We start from the raw sequence: 14,482 nt of genomic DNA on the forward strand, positions 1-14,482 counted from the left end.
TTTTCGAACGCATACAGGATTTTTTCGACAGCGAACCACTGACAAACAAGTACGAAACCTTCAAGCAAAGATTGATCAATGAGTTTCCGAATTCAGACAACAAACGGGTGAGAACGCTTCTTACTGAACTGGAGCTGGGTGATCAAAAACCCACAGTACTCCTACGACGAATGCGTGCCCTAGCAGGTGCCAACACCAGCGACGAATTCTTCAAACCAATGTTCCTCGGTAGACTTCCAAGTTCAGCTAAACAAATTCTATCCATCAGCTCAGACAGCCTAAATAAGATCGCCGAAATGGCGGACAAACTACTCGACGCTGCACCAGTCAACCATTCGCTAGCGCCCGTTACTAACAGTCCAACTACAAGCAGCTCAGAGGTCACAGGCGATTTACGACAGCAAATACACGAATTGACAGCTGAGATTCGACGGTTAAAATTCAATCGAAGTCGTTCAAGCAATAACTATCAGTCACGATACCGATCACCATCGCCCGACATATGCTACTACCACAGGCGCTTCAGAAGCAAAGCCCGAAAATGCCAATCACCATGTCGCTTTACGGGTCAAGTACAGCAATCGGAAAACGAGAAAGCCAGTCACTAGAGGCGGCCAGTGACCCAGGCCTCAAACCTCAGCGTCGCCTATTTATTTTCGACCGATCAACCGCTTACAATTTCCTGATTGACACAGAAATTGTTCACTACACTACAAATTATACAATTACAAAATTAATAATATAATTTTCTTAGTTATTTATTTTGTCTAAGTACCCAAGGTATTATTTAAAGTATATTTTATCATGGATGAGAACAATAATAACTTTTTTAAGTTTTGTTGATATTTTTATTATATAAAAATTTTAAAACATATTGATAATTTCAATTATCATAAGTATAATTATAAACGTAATTAATTAATTATTAACATAATTATTATCATCTAAATAATAAAAATAAATCTAATACACAGATAGTCATCAAAATGTACATGTACATACATACAATACATACATAATTAATTAAAAATATTATTTAATTCAATTTAAATTTAATTATTAATAATTAATAAATCATAATATTCTTATTTACATAAAATAACCATATCTTCTTCTTTTTAATCAATAATCATATTTTCAACATCTTTATCATTAGGTGTCGTAGATGTTGTTGATGGTGTTGCTGCTTGTGTTGATGTTGTTGTATTTATCACTTGTTGTTGTTGTTGAGCTAATGCATTTGTTGACACTAAATAACCCTTAATTTTAGATGTAAATTGTGATGTTGGTATTAATTTACCACCTAATGCAATTGGTCCATGGTTTACTAATTCAATACCACCAGAACTATTTTGTACAAATGTTAATGTGGGTACTGAGTTACTGTTGTTACCATTACCTACTACTACACCACTATTATTACCATTACCACTTACACTTGACGGAGATGGTGACGAGGATGTTGGTGTAGGACCATTCGACTGAAATTGGCATAAATATCAATTAATTAAATTTAAAATTTCTTTTCGGAACTGACATCTAGAAAAGAATACATCAATATAAGATGTATATGCTTTTCCTCGGAGCTACCGTTGATCACGTATTCGAGCGTAGGTCGCATTCAAAAATGATTTAAAAAAATCTTGATTGTGTTATTTTAAAGAGCTGCCAAGTGATGAACAGATTGAAATGAATGAATGAACAAGTGAAATTATATAGATTATCTCAATTAGAATTTTAACAAAGATCTCTTAGTAGTTAACTCTTGTTCATTACTGATAAGAAATAGAAACATACTTTAAATTGGAATGTTGTTCTCCATAATAAAGCCAACAAGTTTTGTTCGAAACTTTTTTTTTCGAAAATCGAATATATTTTCAATTATTATTAATTACTATCATTAATGATGTTACTAAATTTATGATATTACCTTTGATGATGTTACTAAATTTAATTTATTTGTGTTCGCCTTATTTACTACATTTTTATTTGTCAATTGATGTTGTTTATTCTTTATCTGTAAATTAATCAGTTAACCATTAATTATATATATTATTATATCATTAATGGAGTCACCTAGTGTTAAATATCCATCGAACTAATTCATAGCCATTAAGGATTTTTTTTCATTACGAAGTTTTAGATGGACGATATAATATTGACTCAATGAAAAAAATAACTATATTTTATTTTGAAGTTTTTGTATATCAGGTAATTTACAAATTACAACGGCCACTTTTTTTTTTCTAAACCCCCGAATTAAAGAGTATAACGTATTATTACTTTTTATAGAGCATTAGAATTAGTTCGAATTAAAAACATCAGGCAACTGTACTAAAATCATCTACTTACATTATTTGTTGCATTATAACTATTATTTTTAACTGTTTTAATAATAGTTTCACTGTTGTTATCTATTGTTGATGTTGTATTTGTATTTGTTGTTAATGTTGTCGTTGTTGTATTATTATTAATTATTTTTTCAACATTTTGTTGGCATTTAGTTTGATGTGTAGGCCAATGATTTCGTTGGCATACATAGCTACAATACGATGTACTCCAGCAACAACGATATTGTGATTCTTTTAAACACATAGCACACCTAATTAAATTAAATTGAATTAATATTATAATTTTAATTTAAAAAAATATATTTTATATTATATGCATGATTGAACGGATTTAATTTTAAATCAATTTGACAAATTTTGATGAAACTTTTTCTTTTAAATATTCGTTATCAATACAGAAGTGCCATAGATTTTGTTTTATTCAATCTTATTAATTACATTTTTCTAAGCTCTCTACAGAGAAAAATGATTTTATCCGATACACAAATTTATCTGATATTTCCTTTTTTTAATTACAATTAAACATAATTTTCTCTGGGATTTGAAAATATACTTTGAAATTTTTTTTAAAATTTCTTATACGTTAGGACTTGCTGGTATTTCCATGAAAACTTCCTATCGTGTCTTATATCCTAATAATTCACGGTTTTCTGATTTTTCGGCTTGTCCCAATTTCAATCATATCCCTGATAAATTTCGGTTTTTCCATTTTTCCCGACTTTCAGTATCCTGTTCAACTATTTTACTTGCCACTGAGACCCATTGTCCTATCACTTTCAACAATTGTTTCAACAAAATTTAATTAATTAATCAACTCAAAAACTATATTTAAAAAATGTTTCATCGAAATTCGTTAAATTAATTTCATGTGAAATTCGTTCAAACATACATTCGTACAAACATTCAGTGTGGTCTTAGGTGGAAGAAGCATATCTATCTCTGTAAATTGGTCGGATAATCGGGGCGACTGTTCCAAAGTAATTACTTTTTGTTTAGTTCGCGAGCAATAAGTGGGATTTTTAACAAATTTTTTATTGCCCGTGATTGTTCAACTAAACAAAAAGTAATTACTTTGGAACAGTTATAAAACATATATATGATCTTTCCAAAATTCCCATTGAGCAACATTGGATATTGCCTGTTATTTCAACTACTAAATAAATAATTATAATTACCATTGTTTCGATTTAGCCTCATCAACAGCTCGAATTCTATCTTGTTCACATGCCTGTCGTGTTTCATGTACAATTCTTTGTTTTTCTGATAAATGTGTTTGTTTTAAAGCAGCTATAAACAAATAAATTAAATTAATAAACAGGTAAAACTACTTAACAAAAACAATATTCTAAACACTTTGCGTATGAACAAAAAATGTTGTGTCTATCTCTTACGGTTTAAATTATAGATTTTTGTTGATCCCCTAGATCCATGGCTCATCGTACTATTTTGTCCATTTGCGAGTTCGAAGTCATGTTTTAAATATAAGTTTTTAAAATTTCAATACGCTATAAAAAATTTCATAAACTCTTTTCGATTTTGATCGGGATGAAGGACAGACAGGTAGTCAAAAGAACGGCAGAAATTGATAAAATCATTTAATCAATACCTAAACCAAAATTTTGTTTTATCGTCAAAATTTCGAACCGTTACCAAGCTTGAGACTAAATTTAATATATCCTTATATATTGTATTACATATGTGCACTTTGCAGGGTATTATAATATATAAATCAATATTAATTACTTTACTTACCAATTTCATATTTTAATGATGTGATCTCTTCATAATGTTTATGTTTCTGTTGTTCCAATTCCATTTGTAATTGTTTAATTTTCGCCTCTAAACAGCCAATACTTGATAAATCCGATAATGTCTCAATAATTATTGATCTAAAATAATCACTCATTTGTTGTGATGATTTATTTAATAACTGTGCAACAGGTCCAGCTGATGATGGTATTGCCGCTGCACTTGATGTAGTATCATTTAAAATTGTATTTAATGGACCTATTAATTTAATTGTATTACTATTACCACTTGATGTACTAGTACCGGGTCTAGGTCGTAATGGTGGTAAACCATCATTGGTATTCCGTTGTACTTCATCATTCAAAACCGTTGTACTTGTTGTTGTTGCATGCTGTATTGGTATTATTTGTTGTATGGGTGTTGTTTTTGTTTGACCACCACTACCAGTACTTACAAGTGCTATGCCACCCCCATTAGAATGGGTTTGTTGAAGACTTGTAAAAATGTTTTGTGGTACTATAAACTTTGTTGTATTAAATGTTGTATTCTGTTGTTGTTGAGGCTGTTGTAAAATTGTAACGCTAGGTGTAGTCGTTGTTGCTGTTGAAGACGTTAAGGATGATAATGAGAGCGTACTATTACATGAGGATGATGGAATGTACACCATTTTATCTTTATCAGATGTTGATGTTTTATTTGTTGCCGTTGTCATCATCATCATCATTTTGTTATTGTTGTTATTATTGGTTGTATTAATTCGTTTGGTAGTTGCTGTTGTATTTAATGTTATATGTTGTACATGATTTTTATTTGGAAACGATTTACGTGCTTTCTGTTTTACATTCATATTGGTTGATGTTATTGGCATTGTCACTGTTCCAGTTGTTGCTGGTTGTATTGTTGTTGAAGAGGAAGGTGACGATATATTAATTGTTGGACGTTTTTTATTTATTTCCGCAACACTTATTACTTTTAGTTCCGCAGTCCTTTTAGGAATTTGTGGTATTGTTGACTGTACATCTTGTTGTGTTTTTACTAAATTACCACAACCTTTAACAACATTTTCAATTGTTTTTATAATATTATCATCATTATTTGTTAATTTAGTTGTTGTATTATTTGATTGTTGTAATTGTATTAAAGGTTTTGTTTTAATTTTACTATTCTCATCAACTAATACATAATTATTAAACTTTTTTAATTTATTAAATTTATTACTAATATTATCATTTACCACTGGCGCTATAGGTGTTACATTTTTATTTTTTTTTATTTTTGATACTGTCACATTTGGTGATAAATTTAATGTTGGTAATAATTGTTGTTGTTTATCATTATTTACTATTGTTGATGTTGTATCATCATCATCATCTGTATCATCTAATACTTCCTCTTTAATATCTATATTTGGATCTAATTGCTCATCAATTTGTTGCTTATTATTAATAATAGTATTTGGTGGTATTACTTGCTTATTATTATTTTGTTGTGGTTTTTCAGGTTCTTGATGTTTATCCTCTACGTTTGGTATTTTATTATTTATCACTTTATCTTTATCATCTGTTATTTTATTTAATATATTTGTTGTTGTAATTGTTGTTGATGATAATGTTGCAGTTGTTGTTAATGTTGCAGATGGTGTTAATGTTGCAGTTTTTGTTAATGTTGCACTTGTTGTATCGATGTTTTTATTATTGTCATTTTTGTTTTCATTACCTAAAAATAATCATATCTATATATTATTACATTAAGAACTTAATTGTTTTAATCTTTATTTAAAAAAAAAACTAAGCAACTATCACATATAAATTTGGTATTAGTTGACAATAGATTTATTTAATAAAATCTTTTTGAATGGACTGGAAGATAGTATTATTGATTGGAAGAAGGTAGACACTACCTTCTCCCCTTTAATTATAATACTTTTGATTTTAGATTTAAATGAACATTTGAATAACAAGTGAAAACAAACAATTGATTGAGTTAATTGTTGAAATATCATGTATAGACAGTGTTGATTACGTAATCGTTTGTTTTTTACGTCATGTAAGTATAGAAAATCGTGTATATATAACACGAGTATGGTGCAACACACATTACTGATATTCCCATAAATTACATACTGTATAATGATTTAAACTAATATGAGCCCTCACGGATAAAAGGAGATGTTTACGAAAAAATATTTCAAACAAAAGTTGTTTATTTTTTTATATGGAATATTTTTTATATTTAAAATTTTGTTCTATTTCTAACGGTTTACAAGATGGGTCATACGGATCAAAAATCCAATTGACCCATGTTGCTCATTTACGAACTCGGCCTTACTTTTTACGCCCTAAGCACGCTATAAAAATTTCAGATTGATATCTCTTTTCGTTTTTGACTTATCGTGCTTACCGACAGACATGTGGGGGGGGGGAACAGTTTTTTGTGCTTTTTATAAAAAACTAGAAACTATATATTTTAAAATGATCTGTGGGTGGTCCAAACTTATATTCTAATGGTTTATTTCCAACGGATGCATTTTTTTTTTAAATGTTACGCTTTCGTCATTATGAGAGGGAAATGCATTCTCGATACCATAATTTTTTTAAATAGACAGTTCCATGATCAAAAGTTCAACTTCATTTTTTTAAATAAAAACTGATTTTTTAGCTCATTCGTAAAAATACGAAAATTTTGTTTGAAACATTGAAATGAAAAAATTTTGACACGAAACTTTTTAAAAAAAATTCACACTTAATAAAAAAGGACTGGCACAATTAAAAAGAATTTTACAGGACCACTAAGAATTTTTTCCAGGAATAATATTATTATTATTATTACCTAAAATGATTTTTTTAACATCAACCAACGTAACTTTTGTTCCATCTGTAGTTGGTTTTGGTGGTATACTCAATTTATTAGTATCCTTAACTTTTTCAACACTTTTATCTTTTATAATATTATCAGCGTCATCTTCATCATCTTCAATTTCATCATCATCAGTATCATCTGTGTCATCTGGTTCATAATCTGAATCTTTTTCTTGCTCAGGTAATTGTTCATCAATATTTAATGATTGTGAATCATCATCATCGTCGTTATCATTATCAGCTTCATCATCATTAACACTGTGATTGGTATCATCATCTTTATTTTTTGATAAGTGTTTTTTTAATTCACTTGTTTTATTTTTATTTACATATTGTTGTTGTTTATTATTGATTATTGTTTTATTAACTAATAATTCTTCCTGTTGTTTATCATCTTTATCAGTATTATCGATATTATTTTGTACTGTTGTTGATGTCAATAATTGTATTTCCGTGTTTGTATTAATTAGTTCAATTGGATTCACTTGTATTATGGGTTTTGTTATTTTAATTGGAGATGTTATTTTGTCTATTGGCGGTGTTGTTGTTTTATTAATGGTTGTTGCCGAAGCTGGTACAGCTACACCAGTTAATTTAATTTCAGTCATTTCATTGAATGATTCAATTTTATTAATTTTTAAATGATCGACACTTGATGTATCACTTTTATAACTTTTTGTTGAGCTGACATCGCTATCTCGCCTTTTAATACTGCTTCTTCTACGTTTTCTCGCACTACTGGATGCTATTGTATTTGTTACCTATGAATTGATAGGAGAAAATACAATCAAAAATATTTACAAATGATTATAATTTCAATTACTTGGGCTTAAACCTTAGCTCATCACCCGGATGAAAAAGGAATGAACGTATAAGGTTTTTAGGCAATATTTGGTCAAACATAACTCAAAAATGGTTTTAGGGCACACAAATACTAGAATAAAGAACGTAACGAATTACAGATCTCAAAAATTATAAAGATGATTTTTTTAGATTAATGCCTTATCTATTGTTTTCAATAAAATGTTTGTATATCAGATTGTTAGAAATAGTGTAAGTTTCGTTCTATTGACCCTTACTCTTAAGTTACTCTTTCTTCAATGCATTATTGAAGAATAATGCATTGAAGAAAGAGTAACTTTAGGATTTAAAACAATATTAAACGTGGGACAAAACAGCTCCGAACGGGGAAGCTGGCTAAAACCTGATTGAGTGCCTAACGGCCATTGTAGGCTCGAAAGATGTATTATTTTCCCCAATCCATGGAGTTGAAAACCAAAGTGACATACCCATGCTGCGATTGAGAGAATGATACGTATTTTTATATTTTAACAAAGTGATTTCGCAAGTCAAAATGAAATATTCAGTCTTTCACTCGATTGGCAAGGGGAGTTTCTGGTGAAATAAAAAAGTGTAATTCTGTCCAGTCATTCGTAAAGAAAACGGAAAGATTTGACTGTAACCAAAGGTCTAGAAGAAATTATTCAGGCATGAAAGATGTTGGGTTTTGTTGGTGGTCAAAGGACAAGAGGAACCTAACATGAAAAAGGTTAGGCCCGGGATTCATCAAAGACAGTAAAAAACTACTAATAATATTAATGTCGAAGTAAGATTAAAGGCCGTTAATTTTAATTCTTCCCCGCAAACTTTCCGATATCAACTTTCATACTTTGTAATTAATAAATCAGTTACCTGTGAAAATGATGTATTTGGTTTATCAAATGTAGCAGCCGCTCCTGTACTACTGGTACGTGAGGATGCATTACTACTACGTACTGGCGTCCGTTCAATTTTACTACGTGCGTAAGTCTTTGCCGTAGATGAATTATCACTATCTTGATCTTGTTCTTTATCATCGTCACCATCATCATCATTATTATCGCTATTGTTGTCATTATCATTATCTTCATCATCAACTTCATCGTCTTCAGTACCATAACCAACACTGCTATTAGCGTTATTATGATTTTTATTTTTATTATAATTATTATTAAAAATTTTTTTGTTAAGTTTTATTTGTGGTTGTCTATTAATATTAATTAATGGTAATGACTGTTGATAATTCGGTAGTAACATTTTTAATTGTTGTAATTCATTATTTGGTTCAAATGGTGTACGAACAGTAGCTGGTACAAATGTACCAAAACGTTTTTTTAATTTATCAATATGTAATTCCACTTCCTATAAAATCATAATCAATGAATTGAATAATATTCTGAAAGATATGTCAAAAAAGTAACTACAAAAAGTGTTTGGAAGATTAGAAAATCTCTGATACGTAAGTATGTTTTGTCAAATGTATGAGGTCTAATGAAGATGGCTACTTGACAATTAATTAAGAGTAATTTTTTCTCTTAAATATTACGGACGTAGTAGCTTCTTAAATATTAATATACTTACTTTTAAAGATTCAACAATGTTATTCTTTTGATGTTTATTTAATGTATTTGGATCTTTAATTGAATATAAGTAAACATCTTTTACCGGTACCCATGCTTTGTCGTGTTGTCCAAAGAAACGTACATCAACCATTCCAGTTGTATCATTTGTATTAACAGCCTTAGCTGGCCAAAATGGGAAGCCTAAAAATTGATTTTTTTAAAAGTTAACTACAATTGTTAAATTATAATTAATATTAAATTACGCACCTTTTAATTTAGCCCATACTAATATATGTGGTTTTGAGCAGACTTCAATAAACCAGGTATCTTTATGTGTATTGGCATTAATATAACATTCTGGGCATGTTTCTATTTCAGCCATTTCTATTTTACATGTTTTTACAATACTTTTTGCTATTGATGTTAATTTTGATTGAGCTGGAACATAAACAAATATTTATAAATTTAAAAGAAGTTTTTATGACCTCTTTCTTCTTAAAAAGTTATTTAAAAACTGTCTGTAGCTTGAAAAGACTTATATATGTCTTCGGGTAAGAGATGATATTAAAATCAGATGAAGCAATAGGGTTCTGTCGATGCCGGACGCCACACGGAAAGCTCACAGCTTCCCCGTCGGGATCTCTCACAGGATTGATGGATCCAAGTTTTCGATATTGGCTATTAGATAAATTTTTTCTAATATTTGACAAAATAAATATTTGACAAAATTTTGTCACTTTTTTGCTCATAACTTTTTAAATTTTAAGTTTATCGCAAAAAGATTTGCCATAAATTATTTCTTAACAAATTTTTTGAGAAATAAATAGTTTACAAGATACAGCTAAAAATATGTTTCCACCCCTTTTTTGAGATGGCGGGCGGGAGATAAGGGCGCCAACTCCACAAACTTGGGGTTAAGGTTGTATTGACCCCCCCCCTATATGTCCCACAAATAAAATCGCGTCCTCTAGAAAATGTTCAGTTTGGCCCTAAAATTGTAACATTTCAATAGACTAATTTTATTGTTGGAAAATTTCAAAGGTTTTTGGATACTTTTCTTAAGTTTAATAACATTTTCGGTCAATCATATTCCCTGATAATTCTCAATTTTCACGGTTTGTGACCACTCTATTTGTTGACATTTGTTAATTCCTCAATGCCACTCTGATTAATTACATCAATAAAGGTAATAAGGTTGAGGATCGAAACAGTGTAGTAAAGTTACTTACATGAATTGTAAATCATACTATTATGTAATATCCATTTAGTGTCAGCAATGAACGATTGTGTACTCTTATATTTAAATTGATCAATATTGTATTTCAATTGATTAAGATCCATGGGATGCACCACATATTGATAATAATCATTTAATTCATTTGAATCCACAGCATTTTTAAATGGTTCAGCACCACTTACATTTATCATACGTTTTAATGCAAACTTTAAAACTTGTTGAAATTGTTGATCGTTTAAACGTTGTCTAGCTAATGAACGTGATTCCACATTTTCTGCTTCTAAGCACAACATACATTCGCTGCAGGTCCAATTCTCACATACGGGCATTGCATGTCGCAGACATCGTAAATGATACGATCGTACACATGCCACACATTGTATTTGAATAGCATCTTTATGGCATTGCCAACAATAAATATCTTGCCCTGACTTAATTAATTGTACATTTGTGTCTAATTTTAATAACTTCTTTGATGGCTGTTTTTTATCATCAGTCATTGGACTACCACTGCCACTCCCACCACTTATACTTGTATTTGTACTTGATATGCTGTCTCTTTTACGTTTAAGTGATGTTTTATCATCACTGATTGAGTTCGATTCTCTTTCATCTTCGATGTTATCATTCGTAATACATTTTGTTATGAATTTATGATGTTTGGCAACGAACTCGGGATTTTGTGACCTCATATTACGTTTTATATGAGATGTTGGTGTAGTATTATTGCCTGTACTTGTACCAAGTGTACTTGGAGATGATGTTGCTCCACTTGTACCTCCATCGGTATTATCTTGAATACTTTTGCGTTTGTGTACAATATTTGTGTCTAAATTGGATTCTTTTGCAGCAGCTATTAATGACTTTAATTCTCGTGATTTTATTTTATCTGGCTTGTCTTTGACAGATGTCTCCTCTGAAGTTTTTACATCTTCTTTAATTTGTTGGTCATCCTCTTTAACTTCTTGTTTTGTATCTATTACACTAGCCTACAAATTTTGCTCGTTATTTTGTTATCTTTTAATGAAATACCTTTTTTGTTGAAATCGTATCTGCCCTCAGAATTGTACTATCAGGTCGGACTATTATTACATGTATCACGAGCTAGTTATTAACAATTATAGATATTTGAAATTAAATTTCAAATCCAAACTGATGTATAATCGGGTATTCTACTATCAACTAATAAGACCTAGTTCTCCTTCATCTCCTATCTTGGATTTTATAGCTCCCATTTTGAATAAAGTTCGATAAGAATGTTAATGGTCGTTTAGAAATGTAGACATATTATGTAGACAATTTAGAACAGATAATAAGGGAAACGGTTTAAGAAATCATTCCTGAAATGTGTAGGGGTGTATTTAAAGAATTTTGTAAAAGAACATTTACATTTATGGAACGCGAACGTGGGTACGTTGAGGCAAAAACGAATTGAAGATAACTGTTGTTACTTATGTAAACAACAATAATAATTGTATTTGTAATATAATGTATGAAAAATAAATGTTCTGTATTAATCATTTTGTTACATGTCATTCATTAAATGTTTCAAATAATAAATTTAACTATATTCTAGCAGCTGGGGGAACATATTTGCATCTAATTATTGAAATACAAGAAATTTTATTTAAAAAATACAAGTGAAAACAAACAATTGACTGAGTTAATTGTTGAAATATCATGTATAGACAGTTTTGATGACGCAATCGTTTGTTTCTTACGTCATGTAGGTAAAAAAAATATCCACTTTTAAATAGACACACACTATAAATATAATAACTGATAACTGATATTCCCATATTAATACACACTATAAAATTTGCACCTAATTAGCGCCCTCGTGGATAAACGGTGATGTTTACAAAAAAATGTTTCAATCAAAAGTTGTTGTATTTTTTGATAAGGAACATTTTTTACATTTAAACTTTTGTTCTACCTCTAACGATTTACAAGATGCGTACTACGGACTAAAGACCCAATTGACCTATAATGCTCATTTACGAACTCGACCTCACTTTTTAAGTCCTGAGTACGCTATAAAAATTTCAGATTGATATCTCTTTTCGTTTTTGAGTTATTGTGTTGACAGACAGACAACCGGAAATGGACTAATTGGATGATTCTATGAACATCTATACCAAAATTTTTTTCGTAGCATCAATATTCTTAAGCGTTACAAACTTGGGACTAAACTTAATATACTATGGATTATATGGATATATTTGGATACATATATTTCATAATAAAAGCTTAATCGTATGAGAAATTTGCATTCAATTTCTTCCTAATATGTTCCCATTTTCTAAATTTTTCAATGATAAGTACGGATTTCAACGACAATTTAGTCATCATTGTAATTATTATCCTGGTTTTCCAGAAAAATAACTAAGAGATGCTATTCTTAGCTTAGCTAATTTGGTCAAACTTTTGCTAAAAAGTGGCAAAAAATGAATCGTGAATGAGTACCTAATTAAGTTCCTTCAAAATTAGTTATGTTTCTAAAAAAATCGATTAGTATACAAATTTATAAAATACCCAAGTAACCGAGAATGGATTGAACCAGATTAATTTCGAATCGAATTCAATGCTTTACACTCTTTGTGAACCCGTTACAATATTTTTATAAAAACACTTTTAGAAAGAAAATGGGATAAAAAACTGGACTATTATATTTAGAATTCTGTTTAATTACTTCCCCGTTGTTGGTTATAACAATATGCTATTTTATGGATTATTCCATTTCTGGGAGACGATAAAACATATTTGACAACTTCAAAACTGATTAAGAAAGGGAAGAATATTTAAGATGTTGGTAGGTGTATTGTGGAAAAAAACTTCTCTAGTTATGTAACAGAGTATCGAATAAGGGGTCGGGAATAAAGCGGAAAAATATTATTTCTCACATTTAAAATAAAATTTACAAATATTCGATTTGTTCATACAGCAATTCTAATATCAGATTCGAATTCGAATGGTTACTTCTCGTGAAGATAAATTTATTGTATTTGATTTACTTACTTGTTCAATATCTTTAAGAACCTCTTCATTTTCTTGTTTTGTATGTGTTTCGTCTACGATTGTTTTTGTATCTGTATCTGTACTTGTTGGTTCTTCCTCAACATCATTTGTTAATCGTTCAGATTGATTTGTACTGTCATCAAAATCATGATCATGTTTATCAACAACACCACCTCCATCATTTGGTTCATGTACAATTGTTGTTATTGTCTCAGACTCCATGTCTATGTCCATGACGATTCAAGGTTGACAACAAATTCCACAAGAATATTTGTTGTTTTTCAACAAACAGTCATTTTTCAAATTGTTTTATCGTCATGTATTAAATAGCAATATTTCTTACCTAAATAAAATTAACCATATTTATAATTTATTTAATTAAACCTAAATGTGTAGTTGTCTACTCACTCTATAACACATACCTGCTGTATTCTATAGTATTGTACATACTTTAAATTAAAATAATCTTAATTTTAATTATTAAATATCATTTATATTTTATAATAATTCTATCATCATTTATTTAATAACATTTTATTTCAATGGTACATCAGTATTCAGTTGTGTCTTGTAGTTGTAGTTGTATGTATACGATAGTTTCAATATCATTCTCATGTATGCCGCTTATGAAGGCGCCACAATCGTATTAGCACAATCTTTTGTTCATTGACCATGCGCAATTTATTTTTACAAATAATTACTTATGTATGTGTTTGTTATGTATGTACAATAAAATACAGTATGTATTTATTAAAATAATTAAGTTTTTATTTAAAAATATTACCTGCAAATACTTTAAATAAACCCGTTTTATTATTTATATATCTAATTATAACTTTTTTTGACATTTAAATACAACATAATCAATTGTCTTGTATATAAGCAGTT

At 29.5% G+C, this 14,482-nt stretch overlaps 1 protein-coding gene across 1 annotated transcript; it reads right to left on the reverse strand.

The window, feature by feature from the left end:
- Positions 1 to 1,107: 1,107 nt before the first annotated feature.
- On the reverse strand, positions 1,108 to 14,080 carry LOC123305768 (protein kinase C-binding protein 1). The gene is made up of 13 exons (XM_044887589.1): positions 14,017 to 14,080; positions 13,595 to 13,937; positions 10,569 to 11,565; positions 9,607 to 9,777; positions 9,359 to 9,540; positions 8,651 to 9,139; positions 6,930 to 7,719; positions 5,335 to 5,816; positions 4,104 to 5,292; positions 3,527 to 3,638; positions 2,353 to 2,602; positions 1,931 to 2,017; positions 1,108 to 1,481 (listed from the first exon to the last, which is right to left on the reverse strand). Exons 2-13 carry the CDS (start codon positions 13,826 to 13,828, stop codon positions 1,119 to 1,121), a joined length of 5,346 nt encoding a protein of 1,781 aa, XP_044743524.1. The 5' UTR covers positions 13,829 to 13,937; positions 14,017 to 14,080; the 3' UTR covers positions 1,108 to 1,118.
- Between the last annotated feature and the right edge of the window lie 402 nt (positions 14,081 to 14,482).

Source organism: Chrysoperla carnea, chromosome 1, assembly GCF_905475395.1.
Source record: "Chrysoperla carnea chromosome 1, inChrCarn1.1, whole genome shotgun sequence".
NCBI lineage: Eukaryota > Metazoa > Arthropoda > Insecta > Neuroptera > Chrysopidae > Chrysoperla > Chrysoperla carnea.

Excerpts from the sequence above, each read along its gene's own strand:
- LOC123305768 (XM_044887589.1), bottom strand. The coding sequence starts at position 13,828 with ATGGACATAGACATGGAGTCTGAGACAATAACAACAATTGTACATGAA. Across the intron at positions 3,639-4,103 it reads ATCATTAAAATATGAAATTG|CTGCTTTAAAACAAACACAT; the intron begins GTAAGTAAAGTA and ends ATTTGTTTATAG. Across the intron at positions 2,603-3,526 it reads GAGGCTAAATCGAAACAATG|GTGTGCTATGTGTTTAAAAG; the intron begins GTAATTATAATT and ends TAATTTAATTAG.